The 26023-nt window shown below is 37.5% G+C and overlaps 1 protein-coding gene across 7 annotated transcripts in view; it reads right to left on the reverse strand.

Annotated features, from left to right (window-relative positions):
• Positions 1–26023, reverse strand: part of tln2b (talin 2b) — a 98356-nt gene that overhangs the window by 54936 nt on the left and 17397 nt on the right. For all 7 annotated transcript variants that reach the window (XM_017305321.2, XM_017305320.2, XM_081608211.1 and 4 more), the window contains exons 2-8: positions 9622–9796; positions 9437–9534; positions 9113–9242; positions 8361–8516; positions 7277–7419; positions 435–562; positions 50–113 (exon numbers count right to left, since the gene is read on the reverse strand). In XM_017305321.2, the coding sequence (XP_017160810.2) occupies positions 50–113; positions 435–562; positions 7277–7419; positions 8361–8516; positions 9113–9242; positions 9437–9534; positions 9622–9757 (855 nt within the window). In that variant the 5' untranslated portion in view covers positions 9758–9796. The remainder of the gene's footprint in view (positions 1–49; positions 114–434; positions 563–7276; positions 7420–8360; positions 8517–9112; positions 9243–9436; positions 9535–9621; positions 9797–26023) is intronic.

The raw sequence follows: 26023 nt of genomic DNA on the forward strand, positions 1-26023 counted from the left end.
GAAGACAATATATTTCAGAAATGCAACACTTATGACACTCAGCACATACTTGGAATATTTTCTTCTCAGACCCTCGTTGCTTGATGTACTCTTTAGGCAGGAACTCTTTCAGGCTGGAAAGATAAATTGAAATTTTGCACAGTTACTCACTTAGCATGCAGCCAGTTCCTTTTCTATTAACATACCTCCGAATATGAGGTCATTCTTTGTATGTATGTTTCAGAAAACAGTTGTAAGAGCTGACATCAGCCCTTAGCTTTCCACTGCAGGAAATCCCTGCAGTAAGAGTGTGTACTAAAGGAGACGATAACTACCGTACAGCTCTGAGCTGAACATAAAACAACAACAACAAAAAAACACTAACATCGTTTTGTTTTGTTTTTTTCTTTCCTGAATGTTGGCTTGAACTAATCTTTTTAATGAGAAAATCTTACTCCAGGAATCCAGGCTTGTGTTTGTGCTCCACGTGGGGTCCAAACTGGATCTGAGCCTGGATCCCTGCAAACTCACAGGCTTTATCAAAGGAAACAGGGTGAGATCCATTCAATATATCATCCCTAGCCTGGAGGAGACACAAGGACAGAGAGCAGAGAGGGGATTAGGTGAGACACACGTCTCATGAAAAAAAAAGAAAAGAAAAATACTAAAAAAAGCATCAGAACCATCCTAAATTCATTCAACAGAGCTCTAAAAGAAGCACCTCTATTAGTGACTTAGAGGCAATCTGGTCTGAAAAATTGTGCAATTATGAGATTTTCCACCTGTATCTATCACTTTCCACAAAAACAAACAGCCAGGGCAAAGAGAAAATCAGTCAAAGAAGCAGTCAAGAGGCCCTTGGCTGCCATGCATCATATTCCATCCACTTCACAATTATGCAATACTTTGTGTTGGTGCACCACGTAAAATCAGATCACAATCTGTGGAAAATTGCATTTGCACTTACATACGATGAGAAAGGCAAAGAGTGTTTATATTGTCTTTCTATAGAACAGTCGGTCCCCAATTAAGTTCCAAAGAAAATTAATTAATTAAGAAATTTCCTTCCTGGCAAAAAGGAGGCATGTCTCAAAGCCACACTCTTTACAATATCTTCCAAATTTGATGGGGAGAGAAAAGCCTTTGTTGACATGTTTCAAATGCTTCCCCCTGTGCGTTGGCTTCTCCAGGGGGCAGTCAGCTCTCCTTCACTCTGCCTTTCTAGTTCACTGCTGCAAATTTAATGGCCTCAAGAGCTGAGAGGTCATGCTGACAGTGAGAGAGACTCTGTCCATGCTTTTAGCATTGGCATATCAGTGCACAGCGTGGACTCAGCTCATTCTTACCTCCTGTTACATCAATAAAAGCCTAAGCAGCAGCTTACTGCTGTAATGAGGACAACAATGTCCTCTCCTCACAATCACGTCCTTCACCGAGTGCAATTCACTGTGGAGCACATAAGCTCTTAGCAAACATAAGAAGATGTGCTAAAATTAGTCCTCACACATGCCTTTCACACTGATATGCACTGATCACTAGAGGGGGGGTTACACAAATTAAGATTCTAGAAATAACAGGAGACACTCATTTAGCAGCAAGTATGACTTGCAGACACAGAGAGCAAAGACGGAGTGCTTTGAAAATTGTTTAGCAAATGAAACAAAAAAAACAATGGGGAAGAGAAAAAATGTGAAGAGAAAAAAAAACAAAGTTTCCTGTATAAGCTTCTAAAATGTATTCATACATCTCAAAATTTTACCATTTTCTTTTACTTATTGTGTATTTGTACTTCCCCACATTTTTATGTATTCTAAAAAGATTTTATGTTATGATATTAAGTGAAATGAAAGCAAATAAACAGTTTTTATTTTCATAACTACAAATAATAAAATTACTGCCTTGAATTTGACGTCACTAAATTAGTAATGCACACCACGAATTTGGGACGGGGTGTTGCCAGGTTCAACTCCAAGTTGGATAAAAAGCCTAAACATGCAGCTACAGCTGTAGTATTCTATCTTCATGTTAGAACAAAGCATGTTCCTGTGTTAGAATGGCTAAGTCTAAATTCAGATATAAAACCAGTTGAGAATCTGTAGGAATGAAGAAAAAAAACAACTGATTTTGACAAATCCTTTCTATCCAATCAGGCTGAGATTAACCTATTTTTTCAAAAACAACAGGCAAAAATTGTCAGTCTCTAGATGTGCAAAGCTGGTAGAGGCACATCCCGGAACATTTGTAGATGGAACTGCAGGAAGAGGGGCTACATTTTGATTCAGGGGAGCTGAATGCAAATACACATCACATGTTTCAGATTTTTATTTTTAATACGGCGTTTAAACTATCATTTTCCTTCCATTTCACAGTAATGAACTTTTCTTATTGGTCTGTCACATGCTGTTTTCCTTTTTCTTTTTAAATGAGTGCAGTTTTCATTTAGTGACTAAAGCAAAAATATTGATGGAAAAAAATAGGAAACTAATCTGATTCAGAAAAAAGGTGATGAAGGATGCATTTAAGTATAAACTACAGTTAGAGTCTCTGTATCTTTTAGAAAAACTGTTACTAAACTGCATAGGAACAATGTTAGATAAATGTGATAATTACTGATATTTTCAATTTCTAAAAATAATACTTATACAAGAAGTAAAAATTGATGTATGCTGATTAGTATGCATTCTGGGCTGTGTTTATGAGGAGGTTAATTAAAACTTATGCTGTGATATGTGTTCATTTAGTATGCTGATTAAGAGCTAGAAAATTAAACTTGGCTTGATTCGTTATTGAGGCTGGAGGAGTGAAAGTAGCCGCAGAGCAGGTTCACCAGATGTAGGTTGTGTTGTACAGCAGGTGATAAAAATACTTGCTGAGATGTGTCAGAACGTATATAGTCACAGTGAATACCTGTGCAAATATTAATGCAAATAGCTGAAGGCTACAGCCAATGTTTATTGCACTCAAAAGAATTTCAATAACTTAAAATAAGCCAGGCGAATACGAAGGTTTGCTATGATACGGCAAGGCAGTAAGGAGAGAATCTTAGAACATTTTCACCAAGCTGCATGATTAGGAGTGAAGCATAAGACATCAGGATCCGTGACACACACAGTCTGCCTAAGGCGCCATCACTGAGGTCAATCAGACAAAAATAAATGACGGCAAAGAGAAGAATATGTCTACTGAATCACATGACGGTTGATGGCATTATTAGTAATATGTTATCTTCTCTTACTTTGCTGAAATATTCAGTTTTCAAAACATAAGATATGCTTAGAAAATGCTACATTTGTTGAATAATTAAACTTTGTTAGATTACAAGGTCTATGGATGATATTGTAACACTAAAGACTGTTCTGCTAAAAAAATGAAAATGAAAAGGAAAAAATGAAAATGGGAACACTTATCTGTCTTGATTTCTGGACAGTTCGATTCATTGTAATATGGCTAATTTAAATTGTATTTATATTCCACCGAATCACGATACACATCATCCCAGGACACTTTCAATGACAAACAGATCCACCTTCCAACAGGTTGATACTTTGGTCAAAATTCGGTTCAAATTAATCAAGTTATTGCTAAACCAATTCAATCACATTATTCAGATTGAACTGCTTACAGTTCAATCTGAATCATTGCCATACATTTTTTTACAGTCATCAACAAGGTTCAGGCAGAATTCTGTCTGTCTCAACAATTGACATGAACCCAGTTTTTAAACATAGTGTGATGATGCCACCACGGTCTGACAATTGCTACAGTCTTTCATAGTTGAAAAAAAAAAAAAAAAAAAACTCTTCAAAACACTCTTTTTTGTTATTTTTGCCAAGAAGCCAAACATTTGTCTCACTTTATAAAAGTTTTATTTATGATTCAATTTACTTAACAGTCAAAACAAAGTTTTGAGAGAGTTTCTGTATTCATGCTTTGGTACAAAACAAAAATTCTGAGAAACATTAAAATAACATAAACTTGTTTGCTAACAGTGCAGCAAATGGTACATTAGCTTGTAGATACCAGGTAAAAGAGTCAGTAAAGGGTTACAAATAAAATTAAAATCCATCTTCAGCAAACGAGGTATCAATGAAACCTTTTCCACCTTACGTTTACATCATTGTTTTTGAATATTAGCAGAACACAGTTGGTTCATATGCACATTTTGTTGTACTTATGCAGTATCATATTTGGCAACACATAGGAAGTCGTGCAAACTATTCACTAGGGGGCTGAGACTGCATAGCTCTGCATTACTGCAATACTTTGGGCTCTAAAGATTGTAATGAAAGCAAATCTGCAGGAAGTAAATAATGCTGTGGCATGTATTCTTTACAGGTGTGTCAGAGAAGCCAGCAGGGACGTAAGATAGCATCAACTACAGATCTAGAGAAGCAGTAGAAACTAATTGCTTACATTTATTATTCCACCAATCTTCTTGCTTTCAAAGATAAGAGATGTTAAAGCAGCACGTTTTTTTTTGTTTTTTTTATAACATGGTGGTGAAATACGTTGAATATGTTGGTTGAAAACCAGAGACAGAGAAGTAAAATGTGTTTTGGAAATATGTAAGGGACACACTCTGGGACAATCGCTTTTGCAAGTCTTTACGATGTTAAATGTTTTACTCACAAATTGTCGCTCCTGTTCTGATATTCAAATATTTACGTGATCACAATCTTGGGGTTTCATAGTTTTAAATCCAACTTAAATGAACATTTTGCTGCTTGTAGACTCCCATTATTTTTACATTTCAAGATCAGAGAAAACCTTTGTACTTCAAAATATTTCCAATGATCTCCAGTCAACTGACAGCGAAAGCAATCAATAGGGTTTCCTTACCAAACATTATATGACCAACCAACTTTGATTCTACCATGCATGTGGACAAAAACATCCAGCATCAATTCTCACACCGCCTTCTCCGACATGAGTCAGATTGACCAACTGACCAATCCACAAGTGTCTAATATGTAATTATGACAGGACATTAGGAAGGCTGAGAAAGGAACAGTCAGTTCAGGCGCTCATTTGTCTCTTACTGTTTGCCATGGAACATTCTGGATTTGGATGAATCTGATCAACTTCCTCAGAGGAATACATGGACACTGTTGTTACAGTTAATAAAGCTAAACACGCTAATCACGTTAGCTGCCAGTCTAATTTAATATGTCAACACTGTAATCATTTTTATTTGCTTGAGGAAAATAGTCAAATTATTTTGGCATAAAGCCAAGAAAAAATGCTTTGAACAAAGTTTTTAGATCAGCTTGTAGAGTTAAAAATTTGGAATCAGCTAAATACAGCAGCCTACTGGCAAGTCATGTAAACCAGAGATCAGACAACCAAAACTCTGAAAGCATTTCTAAGAAATGGGAATTCTGAAAAAAAAAAAAAGTCAGTAAACATATTCAAATATTCCACTTTTTTATTATTTTTTTTTAAAGATTCTCTCTCCTCTGGTTCTATTTGGCTCTTTAAACACAGTGACAAATTAGTACTACAGCCATGTGAATAGTCTCTGTGATCTGTGCAACAACCCAACTGTGTGTGAGAGACAGAACAACGGAAAGATAGATGGGCAAGAGCATGGGAGGGCAGGGGGCGGAGCTGTTGTTGTGAAAGGAAATATGAGTGTGCTGCGAGGAGACCATGATGCGCGCATAGTGCCGTAATGTGTGCCAGCGTGAGAGGGTGTGGATGTGTGGAACTGTGTCAGAATGAGTGCGAAACAGAGAGGGAGTGGAGATAGGCAAACTGGAAGGGACGGAAACAGCGAGTAAGAGAAGCAGGAAGGGGAAAACAAGGACTGAATTGAAGATTATACACTACACACTGTGCAGTAGGGAAAAAGCAAAGCTATTCACAAGAACTGGCTGGGAATTAAGAAATTGGAGTCAAAGCTCAGCTCTTCATCTCATTGAGATGTTGTGTGGTGACTTCAAACCCGCTGGCGAGCAAGAAACCTCTCAAAGTATCTCACAGCAGATGGTGAGGAAACTTCTCTTTAGACTGATGAGTGGCTGAAAGATGGCTACAAAATTTATTTCACTCATTTATCTTCACGAAAGGGGGACAGATCGGTTATTGGGGAGTAACTTTTCACAAAGTTGGAATATGCATTTTTGTTTAAAATCTCACAAATTAAGCTTGTGTGAACAGCACATTTGGATTCACAATAGGAGATTCTACTTGCTCCTCTACTAGAACCATCCGATGACCACACCAGGTCCAAACAAAGAAATGCTCTTCCAGTAGTAAAAGAAAAGGTCTGGTGAATGGAAGGGTCAAGTGAATCAGCTGTATCTGTCGACGGAGAGGTCAGCAATGTCTAAGTATTTCTTTCAGAAAGGTTTTGTATGAGGAAGTCTTCTGTTATATCAGATCACTCTAAAAAAAGTTGCAGAGTAGTGTCAATACCACAGACAACTTTCGAGCTGTATCCATACATATTTCATGCTGGCGAGAGTTTTGGGGATTTCTTTCTTTCAGATAGGCTTTAAGGTACTCTTTGCTCATGGCATGCTTTTTTGAGTATCTATGTTATAACATGAGAAGCAATGTACAGAATGAAAAAAGATGAATGATATATACCATTTATGATATAATTTAAATCTGCATTCTTAGACCTTAAACTGGAAAGTAGTCAAAATATTGTCTTAAATCAAGTCTCAGTCAAAATATAGTCACAATAAAAATGTCTCATTGAATTGACAATGCTCATAGAGCCTTTTAGCTTCCTGTAACTTACAGTTTTGACCTTAAAACAAACTGATAAACCACCAAAAACCAATAACTTGCTAGTTCAGCAATCAGTTCATATCAGTAATTAGATTAAAGTCAGTTCTGTAAATCTTAGCATCTCAACAAAGGGAGATAATAGAATTTGGTGATTGTTGTCCAGATTAGCAAGACAGGGGTATCCATCTGGTCTCAGGACCACAAAGACCAAGCGATGAACAAATTGTTCTGTTTTTCTCACCAATCAGATAAAATACCTTTTTTGTCATCTAACACTAAAGTTTTCCAAGTTTTTTTTTTTTAACTCTACAGCAGTTATGCTGGAAACTGTTATTTATTTAGACTGGTTTTAAGTGGCAACAGCTGTGGGGTATTCTGAATCCAAATCTCTATCCTGCAGAATGAATAAAAAACATAATAGGTTACATTATCTGCTGGTAAAAGTATCTTATGTCTTGAGTTGCCTTCAGCTGAGCCTTTATTATTGGTTTGGTAAAAACTCTGTTTAAATTGATTATTTATTGTCAAAAATAGATTGATGCAGCCTTATGGAGTTTACCTGAACGTAGAGCAGGTTCAGCTGGACCGGGTCCCGTGAGTCCACGTTCTGGTCAGAATAGAAGAATTTGCGCCTGAGCAGCAAGGTTTCACTTTCTTCCACTCCCTGCTCTCTGAACGTCCTGCTGTGGTCCAGCCAGTTCACTGTCCAATCAAAACATACAGTTTGTTACTAAATGCAAATAAATGAAATAAAAATAAGTTACATTTACAAATAAGTTCGCTGCTGGATGATTTTAACTATAAAATGGACTCAAAAGTGTAACATATGAGAATCTGATGAGAATAATACAAAAAAAAAAATTCTAATTTAATCTGGAGAAACTAAAACTATTATTACTGCAAATACTGCAACTGGGTAATGTATAGCAATGCTAAAGCAGGCATCTGTTTTTGAGAGACTTATCAGTGTTAAATTAAAGTTTTAAAAATTAAAAATTAAACTATTTTACAGTTTGAGCTTTTACTGAATTTCAAACCATGGCAAGGTTCGAACATTCAGGGGACCACGTGTAAAATTGAAATAATTAAACTGAACAAACATAAATTGCATAATTATACACTGAACATATGACAAATCACAGTACCGTTTGAGAGTTAGTGAACCTTTATTTTATTTGTGAAACTCAAAACAAAAAGGGAAGTCTGCGTTTGTTTGGAATAAAACAACCGAGGTTAGAATAATCCAAGCTCTCCATTTTTTGAAGATTCTTTGTGCACTGCATAGTAATCCATTAGAAGCTAGATTAGTTTTATAACCTTAGGTTTTGAACTGACTATATGAAACCCAGATTAAATGTATTTAGAGTGAAATAGAAAGCTGTGAATCAGAACCTCAACAGGAACAGGAATATTTAAACACTATTAGCCAGCAATGACAGTCATATTTACCAACAGCACGTAGCACGAGATATGAATCGACTAGATATGTAAATAAGCAACACAAAACTCAATTTGAGGAGCAAATACACAGATGACTTTTTCACTTTTTGAATTTATGTGTCACCCCGAAATTCATGCCACCCTGGGCAGTGAGTCATATCGGCCATATAAAATGCCACCGCTGTCTGGAACATGAAACTTACAGTCATCATCCGTGTGGAGTTTGGCTTTTAGTTTTTCCATTTTTCTTTCATCTCGTAGTAGTAGGGTCCTGTCTTTCTTCAGCGTTCCTGTACTCTCTTCCTTCTTGTCCTCTGGAACTTCCTGTATCAGCGAATATTCCTCATAGTTGGTAATTCCTGCAAAATTAAGCAAACACTCTCAGACGACACTACACTTAAAAAAAATAATTCTTCAAAAATGACTACACTGATAGAGAAACACCCTCATAGTTCAACTTCATTCTCTTATTCTCCCCTTCTTCATTTTGCTGCAGAAAGTGAAGGAAAGCTGGTACTAAGCCAGCAAAATAAAACACAATGAGAGGCAGGGAAGAAACCAAGCAGAAAGCCCTCATCTAAACAAACATTTTCCAATAAAGCTTCCTGCCAGATATACATCCTTCTCTTCCTCACCCAATTAGGCTCTGAAGTAGCCTATTAGACATGACGCATAGAGCTTAGGGGACAATCCTCTGTTATGGAACACGGCAAGGTTTGAACATTCAGGGGAGCACTTAAGTATTTGTTAAAGGCAAGCTTGTTTGAGCTTGATAAGTCACGTCTACTTTACTCTAAACAAAACCTAATTTGGATTTAACATCCAAACAAAAATGCTTTATGTGAATAACAAATGCTGCTCCTCGAGAATAAGTGGCAAGATAACATAAGGCACCAGTAATTAGAATTTCGTATGACATAATACTTTTTACAGAACTCATGATAAATGCACTCACCTATTCTACTGCATATTGTGACAAGGAGCTCGCCGACTGTTTTTGAGTCGTCGACCATGATGGTTTTAACGGCACCGTCCAGCATTTTGATCTTTTGTGGCCTTTGTTTCTTCTTGTACTCCAAGACATCCTGAGAAAAACAGGAGGGGAAGCGGGATGACATCTAGAGCTCTGTTAAATCCCTCCCGACTGTAAAGTGCATTTGATTCTAGCAAGTGGAAAGGTATAAATATTTCAGCTCCCACTAGAAAAATACAAATCACTTCAAGAAATGTGAAGTGACACTGACAGATCTCCGCCCTGGACAATATGATGTAATCTTACTCCGTTTCGCAGCATGTAGTAATCCAGGGTTCTCCCGGACTCGAGCCAGATTCCTTTCCTGGGATCGTCGTCAGACAGGAACAGGCCATAATCGGAGGCTGGGACACGGAGAGACAGAGAGCATGCAAATGTTGGTGGCAATAGTTTTCCATCATGAAAATTAGATTCACAAGGCATTGTCTAACCTTGTCCGGACTGGGCTTCTGGAACTCTCTCTCTGATTATCCTGCAGGCATCATACACAGGGGTGGAGGGTTCAAACTGCATCGTTTTTACCACATTGCACTGGCGCACACAAATCTTTAATGACAGGGCCACCATCTTGGTGGGTTAGTGTAATGGCCGCACCAGCCTACACACCTGGAAAAGACAGAGGCAGAAAGCACGACGTGAGATTTAGAGTGTGTAAAGTCTCTTTCACTAGGCTGATGTTCAAATTAATTGGTTTGTGTTTTGGTAGTCATTTCTCGGAACATTATGAAAATGTTGACTGTTGAAGCAATCAGGCTAAAAACTGTGATAGGAAGGTCTCAGAGGCAAAATACACTACCACAAAGCACAGAGCAAATCATCGCAATTATCTCCTTTGGGAGATTTTTACTTGTCAAACTGAACGTGTGTCTGCAGTAAAGATGCAGCAGCAGATCATCATTCTTTAGATGTTTGCAGAGTAAAGAGGATGAAGATTTTCTGCTTATATGTAGATTTAACTGAGTATGTAAAATTACCTGAACAAAAAATAAATAAATAAATAAAAATATGCAGCTTGAGCAGAATAATGGATAAAACATGCAAATCCGCATAATCCGCCAGAAAAACAGGAGGTTTGAAATAAATTCAGCTGCTGCACTTTTAGCTGGTGTTTTCCTGGTTTGTGCAGGGCTCCAAAAGACTTCACAGTGAGGCAAATCTGGTTGTGTTTTATCATGTGCAGCCATTAGGCTGAAATCAATTCAGGCTTTCTGGGATCCTTGCTCAAAAGAAGGGAAAGAGACAGTTACAGTGAAGTCTTTTTCCCCCCTCTCGTTCACGTCCTTGACCTTGCCTTCCGCACAGAAATATAGATCACAGAGATATATGGGCCACCTATAGACACTGTCTCATATAGTTTTAAATTGATCTTAAATCATATTCTCACAATTTTATGCACCATCTAGGCATAACTGTAGATAAAGATATTCAAGTACCAAAACCTTTCATCTTCATTATGACTTTGTCAGCTAAACTGATTAACATCAACTTCTCTCCTGTTTTTGCCCTAACATAAATTAGAAATTACCGCTCATAGCATCAACAACAGCAGCACAAAAGAAAAACATACAAAGTGCTGATTAATTAAGTTTGAAACCAGGATTTTCAAATCTAATATTGAAAGGTTATAGTTTTAAAAATAGTTTTAAAAGGTGGATATGGAAACATTACCCACCAAACTGATCAATGCATCTCATCTACATTGATTTCCTTGTGTTACTGAGAATTAAAAAAAAATGTCCCTTGAGGACGAAAATTAAGTACTTTGTGAGTTGGATACAAGGGCAAAAGTTCAAATCACACAAACACAGTTCAAAGCTCAACTACTTTTTTTTTTTTTTTTGCCAACAAGATTCTCCTCTCATGCTCAGGCCCCCTTCCGGGTCATACCAGAGAAAGTCTGAAAAGTACATTTTCTTGTAATGATAGAGCTGTGAATGGGCCTCTGTCATAGCTGAGGGTTTCTGTCTTCCTCTGTTTCAATGAAAGAGACGGAGGCACACAAAGGAGAGGAGGTAATGACGCTGCATGAACTCCCATCCAAACAAGCTGGTAGCGAAGCCCCACAGAGTTTTCGTCATCAATGTCGTTTTACGGATGTCTCTTGATGACGAGCAGTTACTGGACCCAAAACTGACAACAGAGTAGGCCTTACAGACATGCACATAATGTCTGATAGTTACTCCATCCAACGCTAAACACACCAAGTGCTGCGAGTAGTTTTTGAAAAGTTCATCTCAATCAGAAAAACAAACATCACTTTTGACGAGAGCCGTTTAAAATTACTCTGGGTTTATACAAAAGTCACAGTACTTTTTCCAGTATAACTTGTTTCCCTCCATGAAGATTGTAGAAATCTCAAAGAAAATCCCAGAGGGATAATGATAATCCCTGATCTTACATTAGTGTGAGAAGCTCCAGGATCCACATGCAAACACTCCATCGAGCAACTTCATTAGTTCTGCTCTCTTGCAGGAGACAGCGCTCTTGTGTTTCTCTGTGGAATTATATTATTATATCGTATTACACGTTTGACATCAAGATGCTGCTTTTTAGAAGGTGATTTGATCATTTCTGACTTTTACTGATACATAAGAAAAAAAGGGTCATGAGTTAAATAATGTTTGTTTACTGCACCAAATATCGGGAGATGTAAACGGCCAAAGAATAGCAGGCTGAGGAGTCGAAACGTGGACAACTCAATGAAGAACAGACAGGGTAGGAGCCATCTGGACAGGAAATAGCTCTAATGAGTGGCTGTGTAGAACAGGCAGCAGAACAGATCCCATGATCACCAAGTGTGGTGTTTACTGCAGTGGTCTGTCACAGAATAACTGAAGTGACTAGACGGTAACTTTTGGAAAAAAAAAAACAAAAACAAATTCCAAGTTGGTCAGAACCCCTTCGCACAGGAAGAAGACCACCGTGTAGTCTCCAGAATCTTCAACACATTTAAACTTCAATTAAATGATGCAAATTTGGAAAAACCTAATCTCAGTGTGAAGGTAAACAATCTTTTTCAATCGTCTCAAATTTTACCCCGCTGCTTTCTTGGCCATCCTATCACAATGCCTCTGCTCAAGGTATCACATCTGCACTGGGATGCTTCCTCTCAATTGACAGAATAATTTAAATAGGTTTCCTCTTCCCATTACAGATTCCCACATGAATGTTTTTTTTTTGTCATACTTAAATGTTTGAGTTCAAATTATGACAAAGATAATTAAAAAGCAGTTCTTGAATAATACATAAAATAACCAAGCTATTCAAAGTAATCTGGCGTTGTCTAATAAGATAATTACTCTTTATACCTAACAAATGAATGCACCTTGCTGAGAGGCAACTACTGACATCAAGTCTTTGCCTTAACTGGATATAAGTATTTTATGGTTTTGTAGAGGACCATAGCCCACTCTTTTGCAAAATAACCCAGTTTAAAGGCTTTTCCAGCTCAAAGGGTTTCACAGCATCTCAAATGACACATGTAGACCTTTACAACATTGTACATACATTAGGTTTCTGCACCTTTTCATCAATTTTGGCTTTGCTGTTAGGAGAAAAAATACCATCAGCATTTTCATCAAATCTAAACCCCAAAGCTGTTTTTCATGAGTATAGCTGATACTTTCTAAAATACACTTCTAAACTCAAGAGTTGCTGCTAGTGCTTTTTAATCCTCTTCCTCATCTTTATTCTTCTTTCACCTTAATAAAAGTGCAATGTCAAGGTGTCTCTTTGACAAACACATATGAACACCAGTCTGAAGAACATAATTCCACACAGACTCCTGCCAGCCAGCGTACATGTGCAATTTGGAGGTAGGAACACTTAAGAGAGCTACACATACCAATCTGTCTTTAACTGGCCTGAGCATTGCAGCTTCATTTCAGATGCTTAGCAATATATTTTTTGTTTCACCTTGAGCAGTGGAATAACCCTATGCACATAGCAGCAGTGGTGTCAAAAGTGTTTTAATAAATTAAGCTACTTGGAGTACTAATATCCTGGTGCAAGTGTTATTAGGACAGAGGCAGAATGCTCACATCCTTGTACATCACAGTCCCAAACAGACCAGGTTTCATAGGAACCAGGACCGATATATGCTGCTGTTACCATTATAAACCATTGTAAAAAAGTTCTGAAGAGACTGAGAACTCTCATAGAGTCCACTGTGTTCTTGACATGCACCAGAAGATCTCTGCAGGACCCTGTTGATACCATCCAGGATAGTACTTGAAAAGGGAGCTGGACTTTTGTAATTTCCTCAAGATGTTACACCTCTCATGTGAAATGATTCATAAATGACAGGCGAAACAGGAAAAGAAGCCCAATTGCCTTTTTTAAAAGCATTTCAGATCGTCATGCTCTGGCAGACTGAGAACTTACATCAATGAAAAGCGAAGATCTGTTGTTTCATTAGCATTATGAGGTCAGCTTAGGGCATTTAGTTGCTAATTAGAGGACAGAGCCTCCATGACCTACACTAGAGGACCACTAAGGTCGGAATATTAAACTAAGATAACCTGAAAACCAGCAAGGCTTTCCTCATTAATATATCTATTTATACTGAGATGCTTTTCACACATTCCTAAAAATATAATATAGCAGTGAATGCAAGAAACTCGTATTTGCAAGCAACTCTTATTTTACTCACAGGAGTTATGACTGTAAATATAAAAACAGCATCTCTGGGATAATAGGTTGATATTACAGCAGCTCTACAGTGAGCAAAGCTACTGTACCGTAAAGGACAACTACTACATTTTAACAAGCTGTGACTCACCTGAAAATAACTCTGAAGCACAAATGTAATAGTCGGTAAAGCAGCAGGGCGCAGCTCTATATGATTACATTACAGAACAATATTTTCTTAAGCCTGGTGGTCTCTTTTTATTGTGTAATTTACAACATGTACTGTAGTATGAGTAGAGGGCCAAGATGAAATGTGACATCAGCAGTTTCCAAGACTGATGAGAGCAGCATCACTAAAGAAAGCTTTCTAGGAGAAAATATAAAAAAATATATTCTGCCACACACAGTCTGTGTGTCTTATTTCTTCATCCTGATTTTACACTCCAGCAAAATACCAGCCCGTTCATACAGCGAGAACCGTATGATCCAGATCTATGTATGTTTTCTGCAGATCCACTTGGTCTGGTTTGTGCTAAATTTAGATGGAAAGAAGACTTCGATTGGTTTCTATAAATACATCTGAGGAAGAGGCATAATTAATTTACCACACGGCAAGCACATGGCAAAGTATTTAATAGGTCATACTTGTAATCATCATACCACAAGGGAACAGCAAGATGTACTTTGGTCAGCTTGGATTCTTTAAATGTGGACAATAAAATTAGGACACAACATCACGGAAGCTCTTATTACACTTATTTAATGACAGATTTGGTATGTTTATTATGAAAAAGTTGTAGATAATATTGTGACAGATTTATTAGAGTTCTTTATTTACTTTCAAATTTCAGGAAACAAGAGACACACACGACAAAGAACCATGGAAGCGCACACAAATGCTTAAGCTTAGCAGTCATGTTAAGAGAAAATCCATGTCTGTATATAGGAAACATGAATAATCCATGCAAGAGTTGAACCTTTCTTTCTTCCTGTAAGGTAACAGTGCTGTCAACTGTTCTACAGTGAAGTCCTTTAGTTCTTAAGTCTTGAAATTATAGTTCCAGTAATAGAGTTAGAAGCAAAAAACATTATGACAACGTAGTGCTGCAAGGTAGTTGCAGACCCACATCAGCGGACTTAAAAGAGAAGCTGGCTTTACAGGGGAAGGGAAGGATGCAGTGATGGCATAACCAGGAAGCCGCAGGGTTTAAATGTAAATGACTCCAAATCATTTACAATGAGGCAGACTGTCGTCAGAAACTTTAGTGCCGATGTTACTGTGTCAGACCACCGTTCTTGTCCCGCACTGCTAACATCATTTTTAAAATCTTTCAGCATGGTCCACATGGACCAGATGGACGCCAGCCCTTCTTTGCAGGTTTATATAGAAGGGTCTTTAAGGAGTATTATTTTGACTTTTGTTATCCTAATGTCTGTTTCTTCTACAAGATAAGTTTAATTAGCTTTATTAATTCAAATATTATTTGCTTAGTAAGCCAGGTTAGGGGTATTTTTTTAAAGTCATTTGATGAAAAAAAAAAAATCTATGTTGTGTCAAACCTACAATCCAATGCAGCTGTGTTACAGCAATCGATTTTATTCTGTCTGTCGCAAAATCATCCTAATTGGGTTATTTTTAATCCAGCAGCTTTTGGGTGTGTATTTACAAAACATGTCATGGTTTCTTAGAATCAAGACTGTAAATGTCTCTGCACATATTTTTTTAATTAAAATGTAGAAAGTTCCCTGTTATGACCCGCTATGAGGATTACATGGTGTCCTCCTGGGTGACACACACCGTTGTAATGTAATTCCCGGGTAGAGAAACTGACAGAATCTATCAATCTTGCCCTTGTTGCAAGGAGGAAGTGAACATCTCCTCTTACACTAAAAATATCCACTGATGTAGAGCTTCCTGCAGGACTGCTTCAAAGGAGCCACAGGAGAAGCAGAGCAAAAAAATAACAAAAAAAAAAGAGCAGCTTGTTCTCTATTCTTGAATGCCAATTTCTTTCACTATTACTTGGCAAGGGTAGGAAGTTAAGTCTTTATCGGATGCAAATGATTTATTACAGAGCACTCAGTGCATTAGCCAATAAGGTGCTTTAGCGACATATATTTCAAGACAAATGCATTCATCATTACTGAAAAAAGTTCTCAAATACAAAATGTTTCATTGAGATCCAAGGAATTGACTTTCTGATAAATGAAGGCAGAAACTGCCAACAGAGGAGGAGCACTCCACCCAGCAGCTGCAGTTAGTCAAGCAGTCGATGACTTACTCAGTCTGCAAACTGACTGGGATGATCACGATCCTGGATCATTCCTGAGGGAGTGGCTAGCTGTGCCTTCTGCATATGTTTCTCAATAAAACCACGTTGACATTTTATTGCACGCACTAGTGGATGCAGAGCCATCTAAAATGAGTCATAAAAAGACTCAACCCATGACAATTGCATTATCCTTTTAAGTCACACTTATAGTTATAAATCCCTTGTCAATTTGAATGAATCTGGTTTTCAGCATACGGCAAAAAGAAGTACGATATGAGACAAAGGACATGAGCGTCTGTTACAGCAGAGCTAAAATCTCGACAGCTTCTCTGTTTTCTGAGTAATATTACTGTCACGTATCGAGCAGGTGTTAGTCATACGGCTTTAACCACTCAGTCCACACATGTTTGCCTGTTAACTACTGCTAACTGTATGCCATATGGAAGGTTGAGTGTTTCCAGATTGAGCATACTTCAGTGTTCAGACTGGAAGGCAATGAATCTCTACTGTTACATCCAAATTATAATGCGATCGCAATAACAGTCACAACAGGCTTCTGCTTGCAGTTGCATTTTATTTAGCACAGAAATTTTGAAAGGCAAAACACCCAGTCGGTATTTATTAAAGCAGAAATGTCAAAGAGCAACACAAATTCAAAAGAGAAAACAATTTCCATGTTGTACCAGTTACAAATGTTAACTGTGCTAGTCATGCTAAAGTCAGCTCAGACAGACAACTTAGTGATTTTTTTAAGATAATAGTAAAATATTAAATCTTCCTAAAGCATTTCTTCTCTCACATTTCTTCTGTTTATTTCTTAACAGAAATAAGTAACAGCAACTCTTGGCAGAAAGGATAGAAAAAGATATTTGAATTCTGTTTAATTTTTTTTTTCAAAAGAGAAAATTGGAATAGGCTGGAGATCATCAACAAAACCTATGAGTGCATCATTAATCTATTCACCTTTGTGACTCAATGCCTTTATGTTGCACCAAATCCCTGATGGTTATGGGATGACTTGACTTTCTCTGAAACAGAAGATATTGTGTAGTTTCATCTCTGTTATCTAACAATAAAGCATCTACAGTGCATTACAGAAAAACATCCCTCTGGTGAATCACTGGCAACTACACCACATAGTGTAGTTGCCAGCAAAGTCCCCCATCATCATAGTGGTCGAATTTGTTTGCGAGTTGATAAGTGACAATGTGGTGTGTATTCAGTTTGACAAACTCAGCACTTGACATCAGTGCATTTTTTTATACTTGGTTGAAGTGGCAGCTGGTGAATACACAACTGTGTTAGTTAATGTTATCATAGTATGTAAAATGGCACCCGTCACTGGGACATTTATGCAAATTTGTAATATCAGAAAAAACTATTTGCTGATTTACATGGGTATTTCATATAGCATTGTTCTCCACAAGAAAGGCCAGAAATCCGTCACAAAAGCAATATTTCAAAAAGCAACAAAGTCAAACCAGATGAAATATGTCAGTTGAAGTACATTAGAGTGTTTAAAGAGTAGCAGGAAGACACTTGGTTTGACAGAAATCAGTGGAAAAATATTTAAGTACAAGGCAGAGCAAGCTCTTGAAATCATTGCATCACAGTTACAAAGGTCACAAATAGGATGCCAAGCCCTGATCTCCGTGACCAGGATTTGCTCTCATTAGCATTCCCTGTTTCGGTCTGTAACTCTGATTAAATCCACCATTTTCCCAAAGAGACAGAATGCTTAAAAATAATCATCTTATTAAAAAGAAATCTGAAAAATGAACAAAATGGTGTTTAATAACCCATACAATATATGTTGGAGGTTATAGCACAGAAAAGGCAGGGTAATACGGACGGGGTCATGTGAAGGTGGAAGTTCATATAAAACGCAAAATCACATGGGATGATACACTTTTAACTCCGAATGCAAACTTTTCAGACGCCACTAATTTAAACCTTCCCAACAAATCATGCCGCAGTGAAAATGAGAAAAGGACGACACTCTCACACCTCTGGCTCAGAATATGCCGCCTGGAATGTCATTTCTTCCAAATCAGGTGACTCCGATCTCTCGCTGAGCCTCGTTCTCACACTACAGCGGCTGGCTGACCCTCAGCACTCGCATGCTGATTACAGTATCGAGAGCAGTGGAACGGAACATATGCCGGCTCCGCTCCAAAGTATGATACACAGAGGGACTTTATCAACATTCAACATCCTGCGGCATGCTGTACGGGAAGAGTCAAGACAGAATGTTGTAAAGTCACTCTTCTAGCTCTTTAAGCGAGGTTTGTATTGGATTCTCAACCACAACTTAGCAGAACATCTTAAAAGTCAATCCACACCAACATTTTGGTGCGTGAGTATCAAAGAGGCTTTTATAACAATAAAACCCCCTGTGTTGATAGTGGGAAAAACTATGTTGTTAAATGGTTCAGGGAGAGGCCATGTTGTCGGCCCATTGTTTCCAGCTCAGCAATTCTGCCCACCGTTACCATGACTGCTGCTGTGCCCACCTTTTCCTGGACATACAAGTCTGGACAGCAGCAGCAACCTCCACTCTACCCTCAGGTCAAAGCTGACAATTCGTCATAATCTGGGTCTAGCAAACACTTCGCAAAGGTATAAGGATATCAGCTAAGTCTGCTTTCAAACGTCAAGCAGACAGGGAATCAGAGAGAAGTTTGACAATATAAAGGGCTGTCTCGTCTGTGTACATGACTATTCAATCCTGGTTTTATCCGCAAGGCCTCATAGCTGTTCTGTCACAAGAACACGGAAATATTCAGCAGAAAAAGAGATTGATCGGGCCGACTTTGATTCGCTTTGACAGTTTGACAGAAAAATGAGAATGTCTCTCTGTGAAAACGTCACCTTTACCACTTTAGTGGAATTTTGGTAAAGGAACTTCATTCATGTGTGGAGTGATTCTGTATCATTGTTTAATCAAAGCTGAAAAGATAAGTTACTGTTGAATTTCTAAGTGAACCAGAGAGTTGTTTTTTTATTTTGTCGTTATGTAGTTTACATCTTTTAATTTCTGTGTTCATATTCTCCACTCTTATATCTCACTATATGGGGCTTGATAACTGTTCTTTTTCTTTCTCTGAATTGGAAGGCTTGGTGGATAATTTAAAACCTTTTATGTCAACCGCAGAAAGTAAGCATTCTCCAAGGTACGCTATAAATTACAACGTGATGAGCAAGTTTCAGTGTAGTAAATGACTTACCAGAAAGTATTTTGTTTAAACGAGAAACTTCACAGTGTGAGAATGTTAGTTAGAAAAAAAACCTGAAAAGCAAAGTTGCAGAAACATCTAGGTTCTCATATAACTATAGCCATTATGAACAGATTATTATGTAACACTAACAGTTCATGGGACATCACTGGCATTCTTTTTAATATTTTCATACAGTCCATCACCTGTCAGAGCTGCAGTTTGTAGCTTTTCACTCAGACTGTTAGACTCAAACCACTACTCTATGTAAGAGGCATTAGCTCAGCCTCTGGGCCCATGTAATGTGGATTTATACCAAATTAAAATATCAAGAGTCATCTATTGCAGTTAAGATATTAACTGCTCAAAAACCAACAGAAATTTCCCTTCATAAATTGTGAACACAAATTGTGAAATATCTCTTTTAATGAGGGAACGTTTTTACGTAGCAAATTCATGAACTGGTTTTCAGCAAAATATCCTCCAAAAAATGTAAAATATGTAAATCAAAAAGACAACTACAAAAATGAGAGCAGACTCTGGAAATACCACAAAGTTTAAAACAAGAAAAGAAAAAAAAAAAACATTATTAGAATTTGAGAGTTGATTCCAAGTTTGGTATTATTGTATGATTCTTTGCAGCTTTGTTTTTCTCTCAGCAAGGACTGGCGAATCAAATGTTTAAGTTGGCTGGAAGAGAAGTATACAGCAACTTGTCTTCACACACTTCAGAAAGTTTTTCATGCAGAGGCTGCCTGCAGGAGTCCTGCCGAAAATGTGGGTGTCTTAACCCAAAATTTTCAAAAGAGCTTTGAAAGCTTTGAACACCGTTTTTTACGTCTTCATCCTCTTAAAAAGAGTTGAACATCCTTTAAATATATGAATACATTCCCGATGATTGAAAAGTAGCATGATATAATCTATCACACTGGTCGTGTAACATAAGCACAAGTGTAGAGATCTTTTTTTCCCACCCTTCTCAGTGGATTTCCACCCATAAACCAAAAGTGTTCTCAGTTACAAGAAACAAACAATTCTGACTTAAATCAGTCTCGTAAACATCTGGCCAATGAACCACAGACACAAACACAATGTGGAAATTCTTACTATATTGTCCACCGTGGACAAGTAAAGAGAACCACACAAGTTGTCTGAAAGTGCAAATGCTTTAGAGCCTGTACCTAGAGAAATTAAGGAAATTACAGCTATGCAAGACTCCTGGCTTATGCTTCAAGCTCAATCAGCTCTAGTAAAGTGGAGGCACATCTAACAGCAGATGTCATACCCGGCTGCACCGTTTCCCCCCCCCGGATCTGCAATAGATCTGGAAAACCTAAAAGAATGATAATTTAAACACCAACTGGCCATTCCACAAAGCTTTTAAATAATAGAAAATTCTCGCAAAATATGCTTTATTGAGTGGAACCGGAAAGGTTTCATAATGCTTCAGAAAAGTACACAACGTCCTCCTGGTATTGTTGTGTAAACACACTAATTAGCTGTGGACCCTAGTATCAGCTGATCAGAGCAGAAGCAGAAACTGCAACAGATGTCCACATGCTACCAGAATGTTAGTGTTTAGAATTACAGCACTTGTCATGAGCAAATTCTCTGATAAATTACAGAAAGACTGGACTCATTACAGTATCCCTCATTAGGGGGTTGATTTGCCAAGTCTCTAAGTAATACATTTCTCTCTGATGCATTTCCTCAACAAGTAGATCATAATGTAAAATTTTACGTCAGAAATCCAGATTTGATCTGCAGACCTTGCATATACATTGTGTTATGCAGAGATGTTCAAGTTAGCAACCATAACATTGTGACATTTTTAGCAACTTTCTCAGTTTCAAAGTTTTCATTTATTTATTTAAAATAAATATGACTATCCTGAGCATTAAGCCTACACACATTTTTTAAAAGAAGTTGTACAAATAATATATAAGCTTTAAGGAGTTACTGGCTTATATGTTCTACATCTGCTAGTTTCAACTGCAGCTTAGGGCATTTCCAAGACAGGTTGCTTATGCCAACTATAAGCATCCATAAGAAAGAAAATAGTTTGTTTCTTTCTGTAAGGAATGCAAATGCAAAAAATCCTGGAGGATGTAAGTCTCTGCTTTTTATGTGCAGCATTTAAGATGGAGAGTGAGCCTTCCTAAATGTCTAGGCGCTCATTCTGTGTTTAAATATACCAGCTGTAACTACTACAAATCAGCTAAACAGTGTCTGAATAACTTCTACTGAGCTGTTCTGTAGTTTCTCACAAGGACAGAGCAAAAGTAGAAGCAGTGGAATTTCGCAATGTCAAGAGACTTACAGTTGAAATGTAGGATCAAACCAGTGAATAAGCATTAGAGACAAAATGCAGGACAGCTACTATTATTAGAGCTTAATCACAGCTTTTGTGACTCAGTAAAATATGTTAGGCAGAATCAATGACACTGAACAGAGCCTATTCCTCCAAGCAGCAATACTGGCACTATGTCATTTCTGTAATGCATTTCTATTAATATATATATATATATATATATATATATATATATATATATATATATATATATATATATTATTTTTTATTTATTTATTTTTCATCCATACTGATTGACTTAAGTCATGCACCAAGACAGTGAACCGCCAAAAGGAGGATTTGTTGTCTACAGTTAGTGTGAGCCAGATTAAATCGTTCAGAAACTCAGAGAAGAATAGGTGTGTCTCAGACGGGATTTACAATTACAAGCTGGTCATTATGACTGTATGGCTGCAGCTGAATACCACAGTGTGGGTTTCACACAAACAGGATCAGCGGGAGGGGATCATTAGAGCATCTGCAGAGTTAGGTCCCATCAGCTCTGCCGGAGCTTGGGTGAGAGGTTCTCACTGGGGAAGTCCAGTGGAAACGAGTTGTAGGCCAAGCACTCCCCAGTTCCTCTCTTTTTAACCTGATTACTGTAATGAGCTTAGAGACTGTTGGATGCACAACTAGTGTGGATGCAGACAAACACGCTGCACTCACCCAATCGTTGGTTTTCAGTGGTAGCTAAATCCGAAGTGAATCATCAGGGTCAAACAGCTAGATGGCTCATTAAGCCCAAAGGTTTTAGGGAGACAGAAGGGAGAAGAAAATGTCAGCTTGCAGCAAGGTGAAATGGGCTTAAGAAGCTGTATGAGAATGTTTTCAAGTGCCTGAAAAGAAATGCCAACCTAATTGGTAACATTCCTGCTTATAATTACCATCACCATATTGCTTCTATGGAGGAATACATCATTGACTTTAATACCTGGCAGTGAGAGACGAATCATAGAAGTGTCATATAAACAGTTATAACACGTGGAGTTCTCATTTAATTTGAAATGTTTTTTTAAACGACCAGCTTCAGAAACCAGTAATGAAGCTACATGCACACTTTAAACAATGCATGTTTTTTTTTTTTTTTAGAACATTACAGATGTTGTCTGAACCTAGATCAACAAGACTGTTGAGGAGAAACTCCGGTTGGCATAAAATATGTTTTGCTGTGAAGAAAAACAGATACTGGAAAGTGACCGGTGAGTGTATACAGTTGGGTACAATAACAATACACATGCAAAATATGCAATAACGATGAAAGGTGGTATAGGTGAGTGGGTGGGTAGATGAAGGTTTGATCAAAGTTGGTTAACAACTTGCTCTGGCAAAACATAGCCAACAGTCCAGCTCCAACATGTGACAGGCATTATTTTATTGCTTGACAACGACAGGAAATTAAATTTGAATGGAAACTGCTGGAGCAAAGTTGGAAAAATACATAACTTGATTATAAGCCAAAATGTACTGCTGATTTAACTTATTTAAGGCTAATATGCCTTCTAAACACTGACAAGGGTATAAGCAAATAGAGAACCTGATAAATTGTTGACAAGCAATACAAGACAGACTTTGATTGTAGACCTATAAAAGTTGAACACAACTGGAATTGTACTCTTGAGAAGAAGTGTGTCTGGGTGTATAACTATTATACTCTACCCAAGATACAGCTTTTAATCATCTGATCTGGTTGATTAAAAGACTTTTTGAAAGTGCCCTATGCAGGATAACAAACAAACATCCAGACACTTGTATCCAGATGCTTGTACTGCATCACAAATTCTACAGTCGTACCATGGCTGGTTTTCTTTCAGGTTCTTAGTAAAATATGTGATAGTCCTCAAATTTAACAATTAGTGGTTGTTAAATGACTCCTACCAGAACAAAAAAGGCTCACTAACTGCATGTAGTTTTGTGGCGTATGCTTGTAGCCTAAAAGCTTGGAGTACAGGTTTGGAATCCAAACCCACAGCCAGGCAGTGTTAGAGATAGACTAGATGTTTAGTTCAGTTGTTAGAAACTTGACTCTGAATTGAGCTGAAAGAGTTGAGACTTGACTTGAAAAAGACATGACCTGTCACAATAATGAAATTTGTTGGACAGTAAACTGTCCTAAACATTATCGCGACAAGCAATTTTACTGTTATTTTGAGACTATTTTCAAGTAATATAATGGTAATGACATTTGGTAATGAACATTTAACATGGAACTGAAAGACATTTAACAAAAAAGATGAATTATGAAGTCTCTGTAAACAAGGGCTGGTTGAGACCAAACCGCCAGACTGAAAACCTTTATCATCCAGTTGTTGGTAGAAAGAGAGAAAAGAGACAAACAATAAATCAATCAAACTGAAATTGTTGAGCTCGTTCCAATTTATTATGTAACCAATTGATTTATTGCTTATTGTGATAGACCTACTTGCAAACATCTTCATGAAGGAGTGCTCCCCACGAGCATCAGCTTAGAAAAATAAGTACATTTTTAAAAGTTCCTGAGCAGTGGCAGTCAGGAGAAAATTCAACTATTTTCAAAGGTTTACTTATTGCAGTCATTTGGAACTGAAACAGACTCGATAATAAGAATCAAATGAACTTTTGATTTCTGCTTGTACTCCATTGTGCAACTCAAACGTCTATTGCAAATTTAATATTTCCCAACCCAGACTGCACACCACAGGTCATCCTCAGTGCTGCATATTGCTTACTGTTGAAAGTTAAGACGTAACAGATATTCTGCAGCTCAGCAATTTGCTCACTTCCTGAGATTCACTAATTGGCTTCTTGAATTCTACCATAATAGATTTCAACTCATTAATTCTGACACACTCTTGTAATTAGTAAAGTGGGGGCACCGAGCAAGCTGATAACCTGAATACTGATTATTTCTGCCGTTTCAGGGGTAATGATAACACTTATTTTCAACACTTAACACCTGAGCTAGCGCCAGTGTTATCTACACCTTTTTCAGAGATTTTCTTAATGAAACCATTTGAAAGTTCAGCAAAGAAAATAGAGGAACATGGGTAGAATCATTTGAATATCAAAGAGAGTGTGTTTGAGCAACACCTGTCCTACAGATATCAGGTGCCAGGTCATTAGTCTTGGTCCATTCAAATGAATGTTAACGAGTCATACTCTAATTTTGTGCATCTATGCTGTTCAGAATCTACCTAAAATATGTCAATTACAGCACAAACTTTTATTTTATTTTCTTGTCCACAGTCACAACATAGAACTCATTACAATTTGTCCACAATTCAAAGGATGACCAACAGCCTCAAGATGATAGTGACTTATTTATTACCCCTATTGCACATAGCACATGTGACTGCCTACAAAGAAAAAGAGCTGTGGTGTATTTTTTTAGAATGGCTTATCTTCACAATATCTCAACTTTTCAGAAAATGCTTGTGTTGCTTCTGAAGGCAAGTTGTCACTTGGGCAGCTTTTAGTGTTGCTAATGATGCCAAGTTTACACTATAATACATCAGACAGAAATTATCTCAATGAAGGCAGGGAAGCCTGTTTGTCAGAGAAAATCATCCAAATACTGTTTATTGAGAAAATTGTATCCCTCTTACAGAAACAAATGATGGAATATTTTTTTCCGAAGAGCCAGTATAATCACCTCTACAGAGCTTATCTGCAAAGAGACAAAATGCACCAAATCATTATTTTTAACCAAACAAAGCAAACAAACAAACAAAGTATAGGATCAAAACAAGAGGCGCTGCATCTCAGACAGCAGGTTGAATGTTCTCCATATTTCTAATCAACAAATTCAAAATCAGTCTGGTGCAGAGGTTTCAAAATGTTTAATTTCCCTGCGTGCAAGGACTGTGACATTTCTACCTTGACTATTTCTGATAGAATTATCCAAGCACGGCAACATAAGATAGGACAACCGAATATGGGAAACCCTGGATTAGGATAATGTCAAGAAGGCCTTCCAACCTCAAAAACTTGAGGTTCATTACTGAAGATATTGGTGGGGGAAAAAATACTTTAGTGTTTTACAAAACTTTCAATATACAGTATCACAGTAAGCCATTTTGAACTTTTTCTATCTGATCTTATCTTTGGCTTGTTTCCATTCCAGCATTGATTGGACAGAAGTGCAGACTGATTGAAGACCAAAGGTAAAGACTTGGGTTTGAAGGCAGGCAAGCATCAAGTTAGAAAAGGAATTGTGTCCTTCTTTGTTCTATATTAACTCAACAACACATCCATTCCTCGCTCCCTATCTGTGGATCCCTGACAGGAGCGGTATCATCCAATTAATCAGACGTTCGCTTTCAAATCCAAGATGCGTGTGTAATTCTAAAAGAAGACAAAGACGAAACTCTCAAGCAAGGGTTAACAAGAA

The sequence above is a fragment of the Poecilia reticulata genome, chromosome 6 (genome assembly GCF_904066995.2).
Source record: "Poecilia reticulata chromosome 6, P_reticulata-male-v2, whole genome shotgun sequence".
Taxonomy (NCBI): domain Eukaryota; kingdom Metazoa; phylum Chordata; class Actinopteri; order Cyprinodontiformes; family Poeciliidae; genus Poecilia; species Poecilia reticulata.